Below are 19,804 nucleotides of genomic sequence, written 5' to 3'. Positions count from 1 at the left end.
TGAGCACTTCTTCGGACATTAACATAAATATTTCATATTTAATTGCATTGGATATCCATTTGCATTTAGGGAGTGGAAGTCATGCTTCAAATTCACTGATACAGCATAATCCCACCAGGATTTTGGAAGTTTCTTAGAACTGGATTTATCAGTTGTACGGCTATGATGACTATTCCTGAAGAGACTAGATGCTGATGAGAAGAAAGAGTCTTTTCAAACATAAACCTAGCAGTTTCCATCTCATGTTCCTTACATGAGAAATAGCAATGCCAGGATTTTGCCCTTGGTCAGTATTACCTTTGGCAGATATATGGTGCATGTTTGTCAGACAAATAAACTTCTCTGGGTATGTAAGAGCATTTTGGACTGAGCGGGAGTGAGCCTCCCATCCCAGATCAACTGACTCAAGTTAGCGGGGCTCCTACCAGCGCTCTAAAAATAGCGGTATAGAAAGTGCTTTGAAGTTACAGCTTGGACTGGAGCTCAAGCTCTGAAGTCGGGGGGGAGCTTTAGACCCTGAGCCATAACTTCAAACTCTGTAAAAAGAACAGGAGTACTTGTGGCACCTTAGAGACTAACAAATGTATTAGAGCATAAGCTTTCGTGGACTACAGCCCACTTCTTCGGATGCATAAATTTGTTAGTCTCTAAGGTGCCACAAGTACTCCTGTTCTTTTTGCGGATACAGACTAACACGGCTGCTACTCTGAAACCTGTTCAAACTCTGTCTGTATAGCTCTTTTTAGAGCACTACTACACTCCCTGCTACCCCAAGTCTGTCAACCCAGGCTGGGAGGCTTGGTCCAAAATGCTTTGTAGACATCAAGTTTCTGCTGATGTTGTTTTAAAAAAAAACATTCAAAATTTTTTTGAAATTCATTTTCAGACAATACCAGATAAGTATCTTAATCACAAAATGCTAATGGAAAGGGATGTTTGTTCCTATTTTTTTCCCTTTTGGATTGATTCTGAAGAAGAGCCCTGTGTAGCTTGAAAGCTTGTCGCTCTCACCAACAGAAGTTGGTCCAATGAGAGAGATTTCCCACCTTGCCTCTCAACTTAGCGATGAGACATGCTCTTATACTTTTTTTTTTTAGAGTAACTATTGCAATCAATGATGATTTGTTTCTACAACAACTCAGTTGAGATTATTTGGTAAATTCCATGTAAATGCGTAAGGCCCCATTCTCCTGTACACTGGTTCCACACTCTCAACTTCATTCCATGACCTTCATCTGCAAGTTTCTTCCTCATTCTTCTTTCAAGGAGGTGAAATTTGCCCTCTCAAAGGGTTCATCCCCCCAAAACCTGCAGCACCTTTTTCCAATTGGGCATCATAGCTCATGAAGGAGCAGTGCTGCCAATCCCACAGCAACCCTCCCCCAGCACTGACCACAATTGCTTTTGGAATCCTCAGTGCAAGAGAGAATCCATGCAAGTTACTGCAACCTATCTACAATAACTTACTCTGCTTTGTCCCAGGTATATAGAGAGAGGGGATTATCTAGCAGATTCTTGCCAGTCATCCACTAATGGATCTGGGGTGGCCTTAAATTTGAAGTAAGTTCATGCTGCAGAAACCTCTCTCCTGCCACTTCCATTCCCAATCCTCCAACCAGAACCACACATGCAGAGTTTTCTTCTGCTGTCAGAAAAGGAGGGGAGCTCGGGAAGCCATAGTAATTGCAGACTCTGGCATGTTGCCAATGGCAGCTCCTCAGGGTAAGCAATCAGGTTGTAGCTACTGTAAAATATCTCTGAGCATACATGTATACAAGGCCTAGTCAAACATTTTATCAAAATTCTCCCATCCCTGTTGGCAGTTCCTGCTGCTCACTCTCAGTTTCTGCCAGTAAGGGGTGGTGTTGAAGAAACCTTCCTCTGCAGGTACTCCCTAGACTCATAGGCATGGACCAATCTGCCTCAGTTGTACCCTCTACTCATTGGCAAGTTTCCTACTTCCAAAAAACCCGATGCTCTCAAACTTAGAGGTGTTGACTTTTTATTTTGTCTTCCTGCTTCCCACACCGCCACAACGGGCATCACTAGCTGTTCCTTATCCAAAATGCCTGCAGGTTCTCTTGGCCAAAGTTGATTGGATGCAGTCACTGGTTGGTGACATTTTTGTTGTTGGAAATTACTATTTAATAACTAAGCTTGACATATCTGACTGCCTTCAGCCAGTGAACAGTGTAATCGGGGAATGATACAGAGAGACTACAAACAGAGGTTTGACTTTGTGAGCAAATATAATGTGTATACAAACTAATTTTTTTTAAATTCTTTCTTTTAACCATTTGAGCCTCAAAGCTCCCACGGTGAGGTATAACTAGTTGCCAGGAGCGGCACCAGTGTGCTGATTGATGATTGTGGAGGTTCTTGCGATGTAAGATGTTCTGAGCCTGTTTCTGCTCCGCTTTAAAATCTGCAGCATCTTTGTAGTACCAAAAAAAAAAAAAAAAAGAACAAGAATGAGATCAACGTTATTCTAGTTAGAAGACAAAATAATAAAGAACTCTGCGGTATGTCTAATGCAGAAAATCAACACTGATCAAACCTCCCTCAAACTCCCTTCCTTAATGCTGGAATGACATTGCTGAAAAATCTGCCTTGATATTAACTTTCAATAAAAGAAACGGACAATAACCTATTTTTAAATGAGGAGGGAGGAAAGTTGTGCTTCCTTTTTGCTCACAGCTTTTAAAATTAAACCCACTACCATTCTTGGCTGCTTCTGCTTTCTTGTTTTGTCATGTCTTAATCAGAATGATCACTGTGCTTAGGAAGAGCGTTAGTCTCTAAAAACCTCAGTTTCAGAAGTTCAGAGCACTCACCACTCTTGTTAAAGTCAGTTAGTGTTGCATGTGCTCAGCACCTCTGAAAATCGAACCACAAATTGTCCCAAACAGAGAAGACATATGACTTGTGTATTTGTTGATGACTGATATAGATGTTTTCCCCAGGTCAAGGTGGTTGGTGCGGGGGGGGAAGCTTATACAATTTCTGACTTTTTTATCATTCTCATGGTTAAGTCTTCAGTGCTAGCAACCTCTACCCTTCATGACCACTGAATAGCCTCTATTGACCAGAAGAAAGGACAACATATTGTTTAGTCTTGTATATTTGAATGAAACTCTATGCTAATGCTCTACAATATATCTGATCAGAATAGAATTATGTGGACATTGCAAATATATAATTATGTGTCTGACAAATGCACATTTCTAGAAGGCACACGATGGGGAGAATTTCATGATAGTCCTTGACATTTTAATCCTACATAATTATCCTGTAATAATTAGTAGACATTTTGCACAGTTGGAAGGCTGGAGGGCATAAGGAGAAAGTGGGTCTTTGTAATCTCAAATGTGCAGCCATGCAGTGTTGCAACGTGGTGTTTTGTGCAGGTGAGCATTTGAAGGCAATATTAAATCCAATGATTTATTTGTAAAATTATTATGAGAGTTGGAGGAAAACCACACAAAAATGATTGAAACTACAGAAAAAGGTAAATAATGTTTGATACAAAGGATAATGCAAATTACAAAAAATGAACAGAAAATGGGAACTATGCATTTCCTACCTATGATACTGTAGAATATTGAGTAAGTTAGACCCATGGAAAAGAATGTTTAGGAAGCAGGAAGATATGAGAGAAATTTTCTTGATTCCTATCCTACCTCTCACTGCAATAGGTATATTCTTGATGGATCCTAGCAACTTCTTTTTCATGAGGAATTGGGTGGTCATGACACTAGAGTTGTTTATGGTGGGATTTTGAAAAGTGTTTAGCACTTTTCCGTTCAAGTCAATGGTAAAGCTCCACTGACTTCAAAGGAAGCAGAATTAGCGGTGAGCACTTTTGAAAACACCACTCTTAGAGTCTATTTGAGATGAAATCCAGCTCATATTTTCTTCACATTCATATTCATATGCATACTGTGCAGACATTCACGTAGAATTAATTCTCATCTCTCAGAGGGTATGTCTGCCCTTTGAGGTGGCAGTGTGATTCCCACCTTGATGAGATATACCTGCACTAGCTCTGGTGGAGCTACGGTGCTAAAAATAGAGAATATCAACGATAGCACCAGCAGCAGGAGGGGCAAGCCACCCGAATACATGCCTAGCATCTTGGAAGGGTTTGTATGCGGAGTGACTAGCACCGCCCTCTACTCATATTGTCACAGCTGGACTGTTTTTAGTGTGCTACCTTGATCAGAGCTAGCACAGGTATGTCTGCTTGAGCTAGGAATGAAGCACCCATAGTCACAAAGAGAGCTTTACACAAAACGTTTATTTCAGCTGAACTGGGTAAGAAGTGTAACCCTGGCAGGGCCAGCCTTAGGGAAAATGGGCGAACTTGTGTTTTGGTGCTCCTGGCCCCCATTTCCCCAAGCTCTCGTGGGCATAGTGCCCCACATTTCCCCTGCCCCCCATTACCCCAGGCCCCCACAGGCTCCCCCCCCATCACCCCTGGCCCTTCCTGCCCAGACAGAGCGGGAGATGGACCCATCTTGTGCTAGTGCAGGAAAGCTGAGAGATGGTAGTCACTGATAAATTGAGCATGATTTCAGGCATCTAATCTGAGACATATGTCTGAAATTATTTGTAAAATTCATAATAATAATAATAATGAATAACCCTTTCTCCCCTAACCCCTCCTGTGTCCCTTTTCCCCACTCCCCCTTCTGAGCCCCCTTCTCCCTTAACCCCTGCACCCCCTCCTGTGCCCCAAACCACTGCATGCCCCTCCTGTGCCCCCTTAACCCTTGCACGGTGCCCTCTTTGCCCCAACCCTTGCATCCCCCTGGTGTACCCCTAACTGCATCCATGTGGGGAAACTGACCTGGATGCACAGAGTGGCTGCTCGCTCCCGCATCGAATGCTGCTCCTCTGGGCCCCCCTAGGTGGCTGGGAGTGGGGAGCAAGGAGCAACACCAGGCTCCCTGTGTCCAGGTCATTTTCCCTATCTGGGCTGTGTAAGGGGAGGGCAGGAAAGCAACAGCTCCTGACGCTCACCTCACAGCACAGCCCAGGTAGGGAAAGTGACCTGGATGCAGGGAGTCCTGGCTTTATTCCTCACTCCCCCCTACACACAACCCGTAGGGAGGCACAGAGGAACACTGGAGGAGGCAAGCAGTATCTGTGTGCCACTGCTTGTCTTCCACCCACATTCCTCTGCTGGAAAGAAGCAGGGAGAAATCTGGGCACACACCTCCCCCCACGCATTGCCTCAGTGAGTTTGTGGAGCTCTTCCACCTACTGGCAGCATCCATCTCTATGCTGCCACACGGTGGCCCATGACCATGGCTCTGTAAGCGGTGTCCCAGGTGACCCACACCTAAGGCTAGACCTGAATTCTGGCCCTGTTTAAATCAACAGAAGTTTTGATGTTGTCTTTAAGAGGGCTAAAATTTCACTTGAGATGTCCAGAGATGTAGCTTTGTTTCAGGGGTAAGACGTCCAAGCCCTTTGATTTGTACTCAGTGCATTAACTTAAAGGTAAAGGTCTAAGTTTGAAAAAAATATATTTTTAATAAAATATAAACAAATATAAACATCCCCATAGATTTGTACTAATTATGTAAATTGCAACCAACTCCAGCATTAATCATTAAAATCTTTTTTTAAAGCTCTAAATATTTTTAAATGAAAAAATATATGCATCACATAACTTTTTTATACTAGAAGTTCAGTTTTCTAGAGCAAAGATGTAAACTTTATTCTTTGATATCCTCACTGAGGTATACAGTGTTTCTTTTTCTTTCCTTTTTTAAAAAAAATGTCACCAAGGATAAATATATGTAGATGTATTTTTCACTTCAGATGTAAAATTCATACCTCACTTGTGACTTATGCAAGGAAAAAAAGAAGCTTCATTAAATGGAGCTCCAACTTGTCCATGAATAGTGATTTGCAGTTTGGGAGCACTTTCCTTTGAAATCATTAGATCTTTGCAGCCAAAGTATTTTTATCTCCTTGAAAAATTCCACTTATTACCTCATCATCATGAGAAAAAACATGATTTTTTAAAAGATGTTTCTTAATGATCTAGGCAATGGCAAAAAGTTCTTTTAGTATTTTCCATACTATAAGCACTAACTTGGTGCAGCATGCAATTAAAGTAAATTTTAAAATAAAATAAAATAAATAAGTCTAGTGCAATTTATACAAAGTTTTTGATACATTGACTGGCATAATACTTCTGTACAAGTTAACTTCAGTACTTTGTGACTTCTTCAGTGTTTCTCTGAAACATATACTAAGGCCTGGTCTACACTATAAGTTTAATTCCAATTTAGCAGCATTAAATCAATTTAACCCTGCACCCGTCCACACAACGAAGCCCTTTATTTTGATATAAAGGGCTCTTAATCTTAATATCGATATCTGTACTCCTCCCCGACGAGGGGAGTAGCGCTGAAATCAGTATTGCCATTTCGAATTAGGGTTAGTGTGGCCGCAATTCAAAGGTATTGGCCTCCGGGAGCGATCCCACAGTGCACCATTGTGACCGCTCTGGACAGCAATCTGAACTTGGATGCACTGGCCAGGTAGACAGGAAAAGCCCTGCGAACTTTTGAATTTCATTTCCTGTTTGCCCAGCGTGGAAAGCACAGGTCACCAAGCAGAGCTCATCAGCACAAGTAACCATGCAGTCCGAGAATAGAATAAGAGCACCCGCATGGACCGTACGGGAGGTACTGGATCTGATCGCTATATGGGGAGAGGATTCAGTGCTAACAGAACTACGTTCCAAAAGACGAAATGCCAGAACTTTTGAAAAAATCTCCAAGGGCATGATGGAGAGAGGCCACAACAGGGACTCATATCAGTGCCGCGTGAAAGTTAAGGATCTCAGACAAGCCTATCAAAAAAACAAGGAGGCAAACGGTCGCTCCGGGTCAGAGCCGCAGACATGCCGCTTCTACGCTGAGCTGCATGCAATTCTAGGGGGGGCCGCCACCACTACCCCACCTCTGACCATGGATTCCGAGGCGGGGATAATCTCAGCCACACCTGAGGATTCTGCGGACGGGGAAGAGGAGGAGGAGAAGGAGGACGAGCTTGAGGAGAGCACACAGCACTCCGTTCTCCCCAACAGCCAGGATCTTTTTCTCAGCCTGACTGAAGTACCCTCCCAACCCTCCCAAGGCAGTATCCAAGACCATGACCCCATGGAAGGGACCTCAGGTGAGTTTACCTTTTAAAATATAAAACATGGTTTAAAAGCAAGCATTTTTTAATGATTAATTTGCCCTGAGGACTTGGGATGCATTCGTGGCCAGTACAGCTACTGTAAAAGTCTGTTAACGTGTCTGGGGATGGAGCGGAAATCCTCCAGGGATATCTCCATGAAGCTCTCCTGGAGGTACTCCAAAAGCCTTTGTAGAAGGTTTCTGGGCAGTGCAGCCTTATTTCGTCCTCCATGGTAGGACACTTTACCACGCCATGCTAGTAGCAAGTAATCTGGTATCATTGCATGAGAAAACCTGGCAGTGTATGGTCCTGGTGTTTGCTGGCATTCAAGCAACATCCGTTCTTTATCTCGCTGTGTAATCTTCAGGAGAGTGATATCGCTCATGGTAACCTGGTTGAAATACGGGAATTTAATTAAGGGGACAGAGGTGGCCATTCCCACTGAGCTGTTTGCCTGTGGCTAAAAAGAAATCCTTCCCTGTAGTTAGCCAAGCCGGGGAGGGGGGATAATTGGTGCTGAGCTTTTCGCATTTGGCTAGCAGGGATCTTCCCTGATACCAGCCACGTGGTGGGGGGAGGGGTAAAGCGATCATCCCAGAGAATTGATGGGGGGGGTGTTAGTTTGGTTTCTGCAGGGATCTTCCTTGATACCAGCCACGCGGTGGGGGGAGGGATAAAGTGATCATCCCAGAGAATTGGATGGGGGGGGTTAGTTTGTTTTCTGCTGCTGCAGGTTAACAGGAAAACCGTAGCACTCAACAGGTTTTGCTTGGTATATAGGAAAGGAGGGTGCAGAAGCCGAAAGACAATGGCTTACAATGGCCGCATGCAAGCCTAATTCTGTTGCCCGGACCTGCGTCTGTGATCTCTAACACCAAAGCCACAGGCACTCAATATTAAGATGCAAAATGCGACCTTGCACTGAAATAACATGTGCTATGTAATGTGAATAGTGTTGTTCACCGTGAAAGAGTATAAGCATTGTTCTGTAAAATGTATCTTTTTAAATACTTCTCTCCCTTTTTTTCCCTCCCTCCAGCAGCTGCAAATTTTTCGAGCCTCCCTCCTCCATCCCGAAGGCTATCTCAGATAAGGCGGAGAAAAAAAAGGATGCAAGACGACATGTTCTCGGAAATCATGGAATCGACCTGCAATGAAAGAGCTCATCTGAATGAGTGGAAGGATACGGTATCAAAGTACAGGAAAGATGCCAGTGAACATGAGGACAGGAGGGACCAACGTGAGGACAGGAGGGACCAACGTGAGGAGAGGAGAGACGCTTGAGATGAGAAGTGGCGGCAGGAAGATCAGAGGAGGCAGGATGCAACGCTGGGGCTGCTGCATGAGCAAACAGACATGCTCCGGCGTCTGGTGGAACTTCAGAAACAGCAGCAAGATCACAGAGTGCCGCTACAGCCCCTGTATAACCACCCTCCGCCCTCATCATGTTCCATAGCCTCTTCACCCAGACATGTAAGAACGGGGGGGGGGGAGTCCATGCACCCTCCCATTCCACCCCAGTGGACAGCCCAAGCAAAAGGCTGTCATTACTTTAAGCTTTTTTTAGTGGCCTTTTCCTTCCCTCCGATCCTCCTCCCAAACCCCACCCGGGCTACCTTGTCAGTTCTCTCCCTCTTTTTATAATCAATTAATAAAGAATAAATACTTTTTAAACAATAGTGACTTTATTTCCTTTGAAAGCAAGCTGTGATCGAAGGGGGAGGGTGGGTTGCTTACAGAGAATGAGTCAATAAAGGGGGTGGGTTTTCATCAAGGAGAAACAAACAGAACTTTCACAGGGTAGCCTGGCCAGTCATGAAACTGGTTTTCAAAGCTTCTCTGATGCGCAGTGCTTCCTGGTGTGCTCTTCTAATCGCCCTGGTGTCTGGCTGCGCGTAATCAGTGGCCAGGAGATTTGCCTCAGCCTCCTACCCTACCATAAAGGTCTCCCCCTTACTTTCACAGAGATTGTGGAGCACACAGCAAGCAGCAATAACAATGGGAATATTGGTTTGGCTGAGGTCTGAGTGAGTCAGTAGCATGTGCCAGCGACCTTTTAAACATCCAAATGCACATTCTACCACCATTCTGAACTTGCTCAGCCTGTAGTTGAACAGCTCCTGACTCCTGTCCAGGCTGCCTGTGTACGGCTTCATGAGACGTGGCATTAAGGGGTAGGCTGGGTCCCCAAGGATAACTATAGGCATTTCAACCTCCCCAACGGTTATTTTCTGGTCCGGGAAGTAAGTCCCTTGCTGCAGTCGTTTAAACAGGGTAGTGTTCCTGAAGACACGAGCGTCATGAACCCTTCCCGGCCAGCCAACGTTGATGTTGGTGAAACATCCCTTGTGATCCACCAGTGCTTGCAGCACCATTGAAAAGTACCCCTTGCGGTTTATGTACCTTGGTGCTCTGGTGCCAACATAGGGATATGGGTTCCATCTATCACCACACCACAGTTAGGGAATCCCATTGCAGCAAAGCCATCCACTATGACCTGCACGTTTCCCAGAGTCACTACCTTTGGAAGCAGCAGCTCAGTGATTGCTTTGGCTACTTGGATCACAGCAGCCCCCCCAGTAGATTTGCCCACTCCAAATTGATTCCCGACTGACCGGTAGCTGTCTGGCATTCCAAGCTTCCACGGGGCTATCGCCACTCGCTTCTCAACTGTGAGGGCTGCTCTCATCTTGGTATTCTGGTGCGTCAGGGCAGGGGAAAGCAAGTCACAAAGTTCCATGAAAGTGCCCTTATGCATGTGAAAGTTTTGCAGCCACTGGGAATCGTCCCACACCTGCAACACTATGCGGTCCCACCAGTCTGTGCTTGTTTCCCGGGCCCAGAATCAGTGTTCCACGGCTAGAACCTGCCCCATTAACAACATGATCTTCAAAGCTCCTGGGCCCGTGGTTTGAGAGAATTCTGTGTCCATGTCCTCATCACTCTCGTTGCCGCGCTGCCGTTGCCGCCTCCTCCTCGCCTTGTTTTTCTGATCCTGGTTCAGCATAAACTGCACGAGAATGCGCAAGGTGTTTACAATGTTCATGATTGCTGTCTTGAGCTGAGCGGGCTCCATGCTTGCCGTGGTATGGCGTCTGCGTTGTTCACCCAGGAAAAAAGGCGCGAAACGGTTGTCTGCCATTGCTTTCATGGAGGGAGGGGTGAGGCTGTACCCAGAACCACCTGCAACAATGTTTTTTGCCCCATCAGGCACTGGGATCTCAACCCAGAATTCCAATGGGTGGAGAGACTGCGGGAACTATGGGATAGCTATGGGATAACTACCACAGTGCAACGCTCCGGAAATTGACGCTAGCCCCGGTACATGGACGCACACCGCTGAATTAATGTGCTTAGTGTGGCCGCATACATTCGACTTTATACAATCTGTTTCCAAAATTCGAATTCTGTAAATTCGGATTAATCCCGTAGTGTAGACATACCCTAAGAAAAGTTCTACTAGTCAATGTTATTCAGTTGAACTGGGACTCTGTTCTGAAACACTGAAATAAAGGGGTCTTTTGCTGTTGATTTCATTTAAATCAGGTTTGCAGCCCAGATAAAAGTGCTGTCTCAAAAAATTTTGAAATCTTATAGAAAGTGAAATATTTCCACGTTTCTCTATGCAGTCTTGCTCACACAGCAGTTGCTGAGTCAACATTGTATTATAGCCACCATGATATAACTCTGTTTTGAACCCCATTATGAAGGATGAATATGAATTAATCACTAGTGTAGTGGAAATTTGTAGTTGCCTTTTGACCAGTGATCATGAATGAATGAATGAATGGAAGATCTTTAAGAATAATTTATTAGATGGCCAAAAAGCCAATATTCCACAACTCAAGGGGCACAGCTTTGGCTGAAAGCCCATGCTGATTCAGTGGCAAAGTGAAGGCATCACTTAGAAGTAAAAAAGCAATATATCAATGGAAAAAAGTGGAAATATATAGCAATCAATATACATTTGATGTTATAAAGTATAGAAAACTGAAAAGGGAAGCTAAAGATATCAGAGAAAAATCCATGGCTGACTGACAGGGCTAAGGTCAATAAGAAGAAGGTTATGTATATGAAGAACAAAAGAAACCTGGGAATTCTATGAATCATTATGAATGTATGTATTAATGCATGTATTAATTTTGGGCACCATAATTTTTGGCTGCCGAGCTTGAGACATCCAGGGCCTGATTTTTTTCATTTGCTAAGCACCTAAAGCTCCAAGAGTTGAGCTGGAGTTGTGAGTGCTTAGTATCTCTCTATCTAACTAGCCCCAAGGTAAATGACACAAGTTAAGAAGCCAAAAAATGAGGCAGAAAAGTATAATTTTTACTGCTGATGTTTTTCTGTTCTAGGCACCAAATCATTTTTCTTGTCAGATTAGTGCAAGCCCTGCAAATTAGACTTTATAAGAGAAGTCAGAAGTGTGCATGATTTTAGAGTTGGGCCTAATCTATGAATTTTGGATCCAAATCCAAACTCTCCCAAATTTCAGTGGTGTTTATATCCAGCTTTTGACATGAGGTCTTCCTTTAGTAAATACCCAGTAGATATCATATGATTAGAGAGACTATGTGGCTTGATCCCATTTTTTCATATGATGTCTCTGTGTCCTAGGAACTTCTGCCACAAGACCTGAAATACCCTGGCTTTCAAAATGTTTGGAGGAGTTGTTATAGATACAAAATATGTTGTATTGCTATACCAAGTAGAATGTATTGAAAGTAGTGGAAAAAATAGTGCAAAAGAATGAGTGCTGAGTGTTTGGAGTGAAGAGAAAAGTTGAATGAGTATAGACATTCTCAAATCTTTCTTTTGCTCAACATAAATGTTAAAAGACACTTGCTCAGTGTTTCATGATACACTTATTCAGAACACTAAGCTACTGGGGGAAAAAAACCTGCACTTCAAGAAATATGTCTATGTCACTGAGTCTGAAGCTAGTAATAGTGACACCAGTACACGAGTACATTTCTTTTTTAAAAAGTGACTATTTTTATCCTTAAAAATATTTCTACAAAAATATCATAGTTTTTTAAAAATATGGTCACCTTACCTAGGAGGCCCATAAAATGATTGAGACATTTATATTTTATCTGAAATGTGACAGTATTATAATACCCCCATCTGCGTTTATAGACAGGCATACCCCAAATACTTGCCAGCCTACTGTGTTCTAATATCATTCTTGAAAATAACATCACGGGAAGCTGGTAGAGTGGCTGCACTTATAAAGTTCACCCAGGCGTAAGAGATGTTATTTCCTTTAACCATTAAACGAAGAAGCTCAAGGTAACAATAGTAAAACTCGGAGAGCAGATTAAACCCTGCAGAGAGCATTTGGAATGATTTACTTAATCTGAATTAAAAGTTAACTTCCTTTGTGGAAGATAGGGATGTCTCCTATACAGCAGCACCACTTACTAGACATTCCCTATGGAATGTGAAGTATATCAAACAGTACATGGGCCTTAACTGTGATTACATTTTATTGCCACTTAGACTATTAAGTACTTAAATTACCAAATAACAGAATCTATATTCTTAATAGTAGAAAAGTGTTAACAGTAATTCTACTAAATATTTCAGCCCTGTTCCAACAATCTCATGGAGGAAAGTTAATGATCATAATCCAAGTAAAGCCCGTCTGAGAAAGTCCCAAGCTGTTCTTGAAATACCTAATGTGCAGCTAGAGGATGCAGGGATGTACGAATGTAAAGCTGAAAACTCACGTGGAAGGAATGTCTTCAGAGGACAGCTACAAGTGTACAGTAAGTGTGTGTCCAGAAAGTACTATGCAACATTCGGCAATAACTTGTTCATACTTAAGGCTGCCGATACACATGAAATAAAGCTGCAGCCAATTAAAAAAGAATGGGTTCTTTCGTTATATAAAATCAATTTGAAATTATCACTACCTATATTTGTTAGTAAATGACTCATTAAATATTGAGTTGCAAGTAGAGCTGGCTGAATTTTTTTACATTTTCCCTCAAAAATCCAACAAAAATAGGGGGTTTCTTCCCCCAGATTTTTTCCCATTTTTACAGCAGGTTGAAATATCTTAAAACCAGTAATTATTTTAAAAAAATGTTTGCAAAATATTTTACTGTTTCTGCCCCTCTCAAAATTATGCTGGCAATAAAAACTATATCCTACACCACTCTCTCATGACTTCTGTATATGATACGTGTAATAGAAAAACTTTTTTAGAAATGTCTTGAAAATATTTTTTTAATGGTTATATTGCAGTTATGTCTTGTATTCCCCTGTCTGTTAATCCCAATTACTTTGAGTCTGACTGTACAAGGATCAGAAGGAGAGAACAGCTTACTTTCTCAAAAGTCCTCTTCAGTGCTTCAGTTCTTGGCACTTTCAAAAGGTCTGATTTTCAAAAAGTTCTGAACACTTGCCTTCTCAAAATCAGCCCTTTTAAGGTATGTCTAGGTGGGCACCCAAAAACTGAAGAACCAAAACTCACTTGTCACTTTTGAAAATTTAGACCAAAATATTAAAAACATATGACCTTATATATAAAAAAAATATGTGATTGTTGACATAGGTAGTGTCTACACTGAAGCGCTACAGTGACACAGCTGCAGTGCTGCATCTGTGCATCTGTAAGGTTTCAAGTGTAGACAAGCCCTTTATATCTCATAATGTAGATGACCTTTTGGGGCTAGAAGCAAGTAGTGCATGTCTCACTGCAAAGCTAGAGATCTTCCCTGTTCAAAGCTGGTGTAATTTGTTGGAGAAATTACACAGCTGAGAGAGAGAAAAAAAAATGTTGTGGAAAGCTGACTTTAAGATACTATTTCAGGATTAGCACATTTTTACCTGTGTGAGAATATCAGATACCTACACAGTGTACGTGTTTAACAGTCAGATGCCTCATTTCACAGTATTTTATTGATAAATACAGTGTTTTGTTAACACACACTTACTTTTATATCTGTCAATTATATGGGTTTTCACCACACCTTGAATCATATAGTCATAGACATCTGTGGTGAAAGAGACCTACCTCATGAGGTCATCTAGCAAATCTCTCTGCTAATGCAGTATTGTTCTATTCAGTACCTTCTCTAGTGTTCTAGTCTCATTTCAAATGTCCCAAACAACAGGGTTCTGATACTTCATTTGGAGACTGTTCCTCAGCCTAATAGATCACTCTAAAAGAAAGTCTTTCCTGATATTCAGCCTTAATTTTCCCTTTCTTAATTCCATTCCATTATTCTCCACTGAATAGGATAATCACAATAAATAAGTCTTCTGTGTTGGTACCTACATCTTTCAAATATGGATACACTGCTAGGATGGATTAAGTTCATTTTCCTTGTCATTCATATCTTCCAGTTTTCTAATCATCCCTTTCCCCTCTAGCTTGTTGATCGTTTTTTCTGATCGCACCTCAGGCCTATAATGAGTGAGTGTCACAATCTAATTGGATGAGGCTTCCCCTCTTTTTTTATTCATACCTCCTCCAGCTAGGACCAAGGGCAGTTTTGTGGCCTTTATTATGCACAAGGATGCTGGGAAGGGCTTGCCCCATCTCTCTCTCAAATGCAGTGGCTTGCACCAGTCTGACTGGGCATGTCATTCATAATGCCATTTCTGCCCTAATCTTCTGAGATTTCCACTGAAAACGAGACTCCAGGTCTGGGAACCACTCTGATCTCTTCCACTGACAAGAATACAAAACTTCTCCAGGTATTACAAATGCTTACTGTCAGTGCTCTCTGTTTAAGCGTGACAGCTCTTGTTTTTTACCAATATCGTTGCTCTTTCTCTATAGTATTTGGTAAAGGCACTCATGTTCCAGTACATTTTAGCTGAGTTACAAGATGTGTCCCTGGTTCTCCTCAAATAATAATAGTAGCTGTTACATAACACTTTTCATCAGTAGATCTCAAAGCATTCTACAAAGAACGTATCATTTACAGATAAGGAAACAGGCACAGCAGGGTGTAGTGACTTATATGAGGTCACCCGACAGGTCAGTGGCAGAGCTAAGACTACAAACCCACATCTCCAGAGTCACAATCCAGTGCTCTACCCACTAATCAGCACTACCGCTCTCATTAGCAGGGATGCAGATTCTGTTTCTTAGTAGGAAGTAAGTAGTCTTTGGTGCCCATAATGCTGCTCCTGAACGTCAGGAATCAGTCTATAGAGAACATTTCTTACCTGAATAATACTGCTATCCCAAACCCCACACCATCATGAGTTCTCTCTAGTCCCTTTTTGTTTCTGTGATTGCCAAAAGGCCATTTTTCAACCAGTCTTTTATTGACACTTTACAGGTTGTGTTAATTTGCAGCCTGTGGAGTTACAGTCGAACAAGCTCTCTAACATAAGGAGACCTGCTGCAGATTATTGTATTTTACAGCCTATTGAATATGTGAAGAAAATGTGATTTAAGAAACCAAATGCACAGCAGAAATTCACTTATCCACACTAAGGGAAAGGAGACCCAGGCTAAGGTCTGCAAACTAGCAAGTGCCTAGGGTGGAAAGTAGCACTCATATGATTAAAGACAAATTATAAGCACCTACCATAAGTACTTAAACATACCCACAAATCAATTGAGGGTGCAGGAAGTGAAGTGTGCCGCCATTGGCCATGGAACACATGATCTCACTCCCACTGGCCCATTCTGGAGACAGCAGCGGAGTCTCATGGATTCTACAGAATCAGAAATCCATTTTCAGGGCTGATTTGTGGGTTTGTGGTTGAGCAGAGTGCAGTTCAGCTAGGTTTTACATATGGCAATCTCAGTTTGCTTTGCTGTTGATATTGTTATGTAGAGGCAAGATAGGTGTGGTAATATCTTTTATTGGACCAACTTCTGCTGATGGAAGATACACGCTTTCGAGCTATGCAGAACTCTCCTGGGACCAACACAGCTCCAACGGTACTGCAAACAACATGGTTATGGTTGGATTTTCTAGCGTCACTTTGAACAGAGTTTGCTACTATACTTCTTAAATTAAAATACACTTAAATTGAATGATTTATAGTAGAATATATTGTCATGTCTCAGGCACTCATGTTTCTGGAATAGGAGATGGTTGTCTTAGGGTCACAGGCTCATATTTAAGCCATCATTTCTTACAAGAGAGTTTCTTTTACAGCTTCAGACCAGGTTGCAGTACTAACACTGTCATACTGAGGGTCACACTGATTTACATATGTCCTTAGATAGATACTAGCTTGCTGTCAGTTTTAATCTTACTCAGTTTGCAGTTGCATTTGATCTGGTTCACTAAGGGATATTTTGGGAGTGTCCAGAACACCAGGTCTGCTTGGCTAGTCTGATGCAATCACAAATTAATTTAATTCTGTTTTACCTAATGCCAAATCCAGCTGTAGCATGATTGTGTGATGCAGCTGATATTTTGGAAATGATTATTGTATTGTCTCAGTGCTTGGCTGAAATTCAGTTCTGAGAGTAACAAAACCATTTAAAAATTAATTTTGATAAAACCGAAGATATCCTCAGCAGACTAAATATACTTGCCTGCACACCATTTTGACAGCTGTGATTTTCCCTAAATGATCTGGTCATCCTGTAATTTGTAGTGACTTCTATTGAGGCTCAAACTGATTAACAGTAAAAAAATGCTTATTTGCATGGGGAAAATAGATCATTCCCCTTAGCAAACTAGTTACAGAACTTCACAAATTCTGATTTCCTTAGGATCTGTGGAATTTTCCATATGCATTGCAAAAGGATAATTAGTCATTACTACTCCCTTTCTTAGGCCTGGTCTACACTAACCCCCCAATTCGAACTAAGGTATACCTTAGTTCGAACTTACTGCGGTCCAGACACGGCAGTCAGGCTCCCCCATTGACTCCACATACTCCTCGCGCCGAGCAGGATTACCGGAGTCGACGGGGAGCACTTCTGGGTTCAATTTATCGCGTCCAGACAAGACGCGATAAATCGAACCCAGAAGTTCAATTGCCTGCCGCCGAACCAGCGCGTAAGTATAGACAAGCCCTTAGGTTGAGTGAGTTGATGTAGAAGCACAGGAGGAATGCATTATAGCTTTTCTCCTCTTCCCTTCTTTTCTCTTCCCCCTCTCATTTTCCCCCCTTTCTCCTGCCCTTCATTCTTCCCTACCTCTTTTTATCATCCTTCTTTCATTAGTTTGCTTCTATATAGACCCACACACCGTGAAAGAGAGGGAAAGGATTTGTGAAATGGGAAAAGGGAGAAATAGTCTGAAATAAATAATATGAAATTCAGGAAGGTCAAATGCAAAGTACTCCACTTAGGAAGGAATCAATCAATCGCACAAATGGAAAATGACTGCAGAAAAGGATCTGGGGTTTACAGTGGATCTCAATGAGTCAATAAAGTAATATTCTTGCAGAAAAAAAACATAATTCTGGGATGTATTAGCAGGAATGTTGTAAGCAAGACACAAGAAGTAATTCTTCTACACTATTCAGCACTGATAAGACCTCAACTGGAGTATTGTGACCAGTTCCAATAGCCACATTTCAGGAAAGATATGGACAAATTGGAGAAAGTCCAGATGAACACAACAAAAATTATTAAAGGTGTAGAAAACATGACCTATGAGGAAAGATTGAAAAAAATGGGTTTGTTTAGTCTGGAGGGGGAGATAAGTCTTCAAGGCTGTAAAAAGTTGTTATAAAGAGGAGGGTGATAAATGGTTCTTCTTAACCACTGAGGACAGGAGAAGTAGTAATGGGTTTAAATGGTAGCATGGGAGATTTAGGTTAAACATTAGGAAAAGCTTCCTGACTGTCAGGGTAGTTAAGTACTGGAACAAATTACCTTGGGAAGTTGTGGAATCTCTGTCATTAGAGGTTTTGAAGGATATGGTCTACATAATATTTAGCCCTGTCTCAGTGCAAGGGACTGGATAAAATGACATATCAAGGTCCCTTCCCAATCCTAAATGTCTATGATTCTATGTTGTAGGAGACCACTTTAAATGAAGTGGGCAATTAAAGGTTAGCAGCCAGTAACATGTGTGACAATGTTGTAATGAGCCATAAAACAAGCCTCTCTTTAATTCCATGGTTTTTAGTGTCCAGCAAAGTTATGAATTTAGGCTCCCTGGCTCGTTGTTTGAAAGCGTTATGCAGGTTTCCCTTGAGGATGAGGACTGATAGCTCAGATATAGAGTGATTGTTCTGTGAAAAGTGTTCCCCCACAGGTGATATGGTATGTTTTTGTCATTTCTCATTTTTCATTTTTCTCTGTGAGTTCATTTGAGAGCATAGTGATTGTCTGGTTTCACACACATTGTTATTGGGGCATTTAGTGCACTGGATGAGGTACACCATGTGTTGTGATAGGCATGGGTAGGACTCATGGATTTTGAAAGGGGTAGTGTGTGAGGTATTGAACATCGCAGCAGTGGACATATGTCTGCAGGTTTTGCATCTTTTGTTCTGGCAGGGTCTGGTGCCACTTTCAGTTGCTATGTCCTTACTTCTGATGCTTGGAGAGATTGTAGGGTTGTTTGAAAACCGGAAGAGGGGTTCAGAAAAGATTTGTTTCAGGATGTGATCCTCATCAAATATGGGTTGTAATTTTGTGATTATACCTTGTATGGTTTCTAGTGTGGGGTGGTAGGTGACAACTATGGTTGTGCGGTCAGTGGGATTTTTGTTATTGTTTTTTAATTGAAGCAAGTTCTCCTGGAGTATTTGGGTGGCCCATTCCATGATGTGACCTACTTCTCTGGTGGAGTGTCCTTGCTTGGTGAAGATGGTTTTAAATGTGTTTAGGTATGTGTCCCAGACTTTTTCTGAGCAAATTCTGTGGTACCTGAGTGTCTGGCTGTAGATAAGTTTTCTTGGTGCGTCCGGGTGGTTGCTGGATCTGTGGAGGTAAGTGTGGTAGACCATGGGTTTCTTGTATATAGTTGTTTGTAGGGTTCCATTTTTGAAGCTGATTGTGGAGTCCAGTAAGTTGGTGCTGGTGTGGGAATGTGCTAGAGAGAGTTTAATAGATGGGGGTGGCTGTTGAAGTTGTGGTAGAGGGAATTTAGGTCATCTTACCAGAGGATGGAAATATCATCAATGTATCTCAGGTATATCATGGGTTTTGTATGTATTTTTCCAGAAATTCTTCTTTGAGGTGGCCCGTGAAGAGATTGGCATATTGGGAAGCCATCCTTGTACCCATGACTGTTCCCATCATTTCGACAAAGTGTTTGTTATTTAAAGTAAGGTTGTTGTGGGTGAAGATTAAATGGATGAATTTGGCAATGTGTTGGGGTAGATTTCTGAGCATTGTTAATTATCTTGTAGGCATTTGAAGCAGGCAGCAATGCTATCATGGTGAGGGACACTGGTGAAAAGGGAGGTGACATCCATGGTGGCAAGGATGGTATTCTGAGGGAGGTTGTTAATGTTACAGAGTTTCTGGAGGAAATCAGTGTGTCCTGGAGGAATCTGACCCTTTGTTCGCTGAGTGGTTTGAGGACCATTTCTTTGAGTCCTGGTATTCCTTCAATAAAAGTATGATGGATCTGCCTGGATTGCCTTGTTTGTGTATCTTGGGAAGCATGCAGAAGGTTTCTGGGATGAATTTGAGGGATATGAGATTGTA

The 19,804-nt window shown here is 42.1% G+C and overlaps 1 protein-coding gene across 1 annotated transcript in view; it reads left to right on the top strand.

Annotated features, from left to right (window-relative positions):
- Positions 1–19,804, top strand: part of CNTN5 (contactin 5) — a 987,470-nt gene that overhangs the window by 775,591 nt on the left and 192,075 nt on the right. Inside the window, exon 10 of the mRNA XM_054015603.1 lies at positions 12,793–12,974. Coding sequence (XP_053871578.1) covers positions 12,793–12,974 — 182 coding nt within the window. The remainder of the gene's footprint in view (positions 1–12,792; positions 12,975–19,804) is intronic.

The sequence above is a fragment of the Malaclemys terrapin genome, chromosome 1, assembly GCF_027887155.1.
Source record: "Malaclemys terrapin pileata isolate rMalTer1 chromosome 1, rMalTer1.hap1, whole genome shotgun sequence".
Classification (NCBI taxonomy): Eukaryota; Metazoa; Chordata; order Testudines; family Emydidae; genus Malaclemys; species Malaclemys terrapin.
This window is presented reverse-complemented; position numbering and strand designations above follow the sequence as displayed.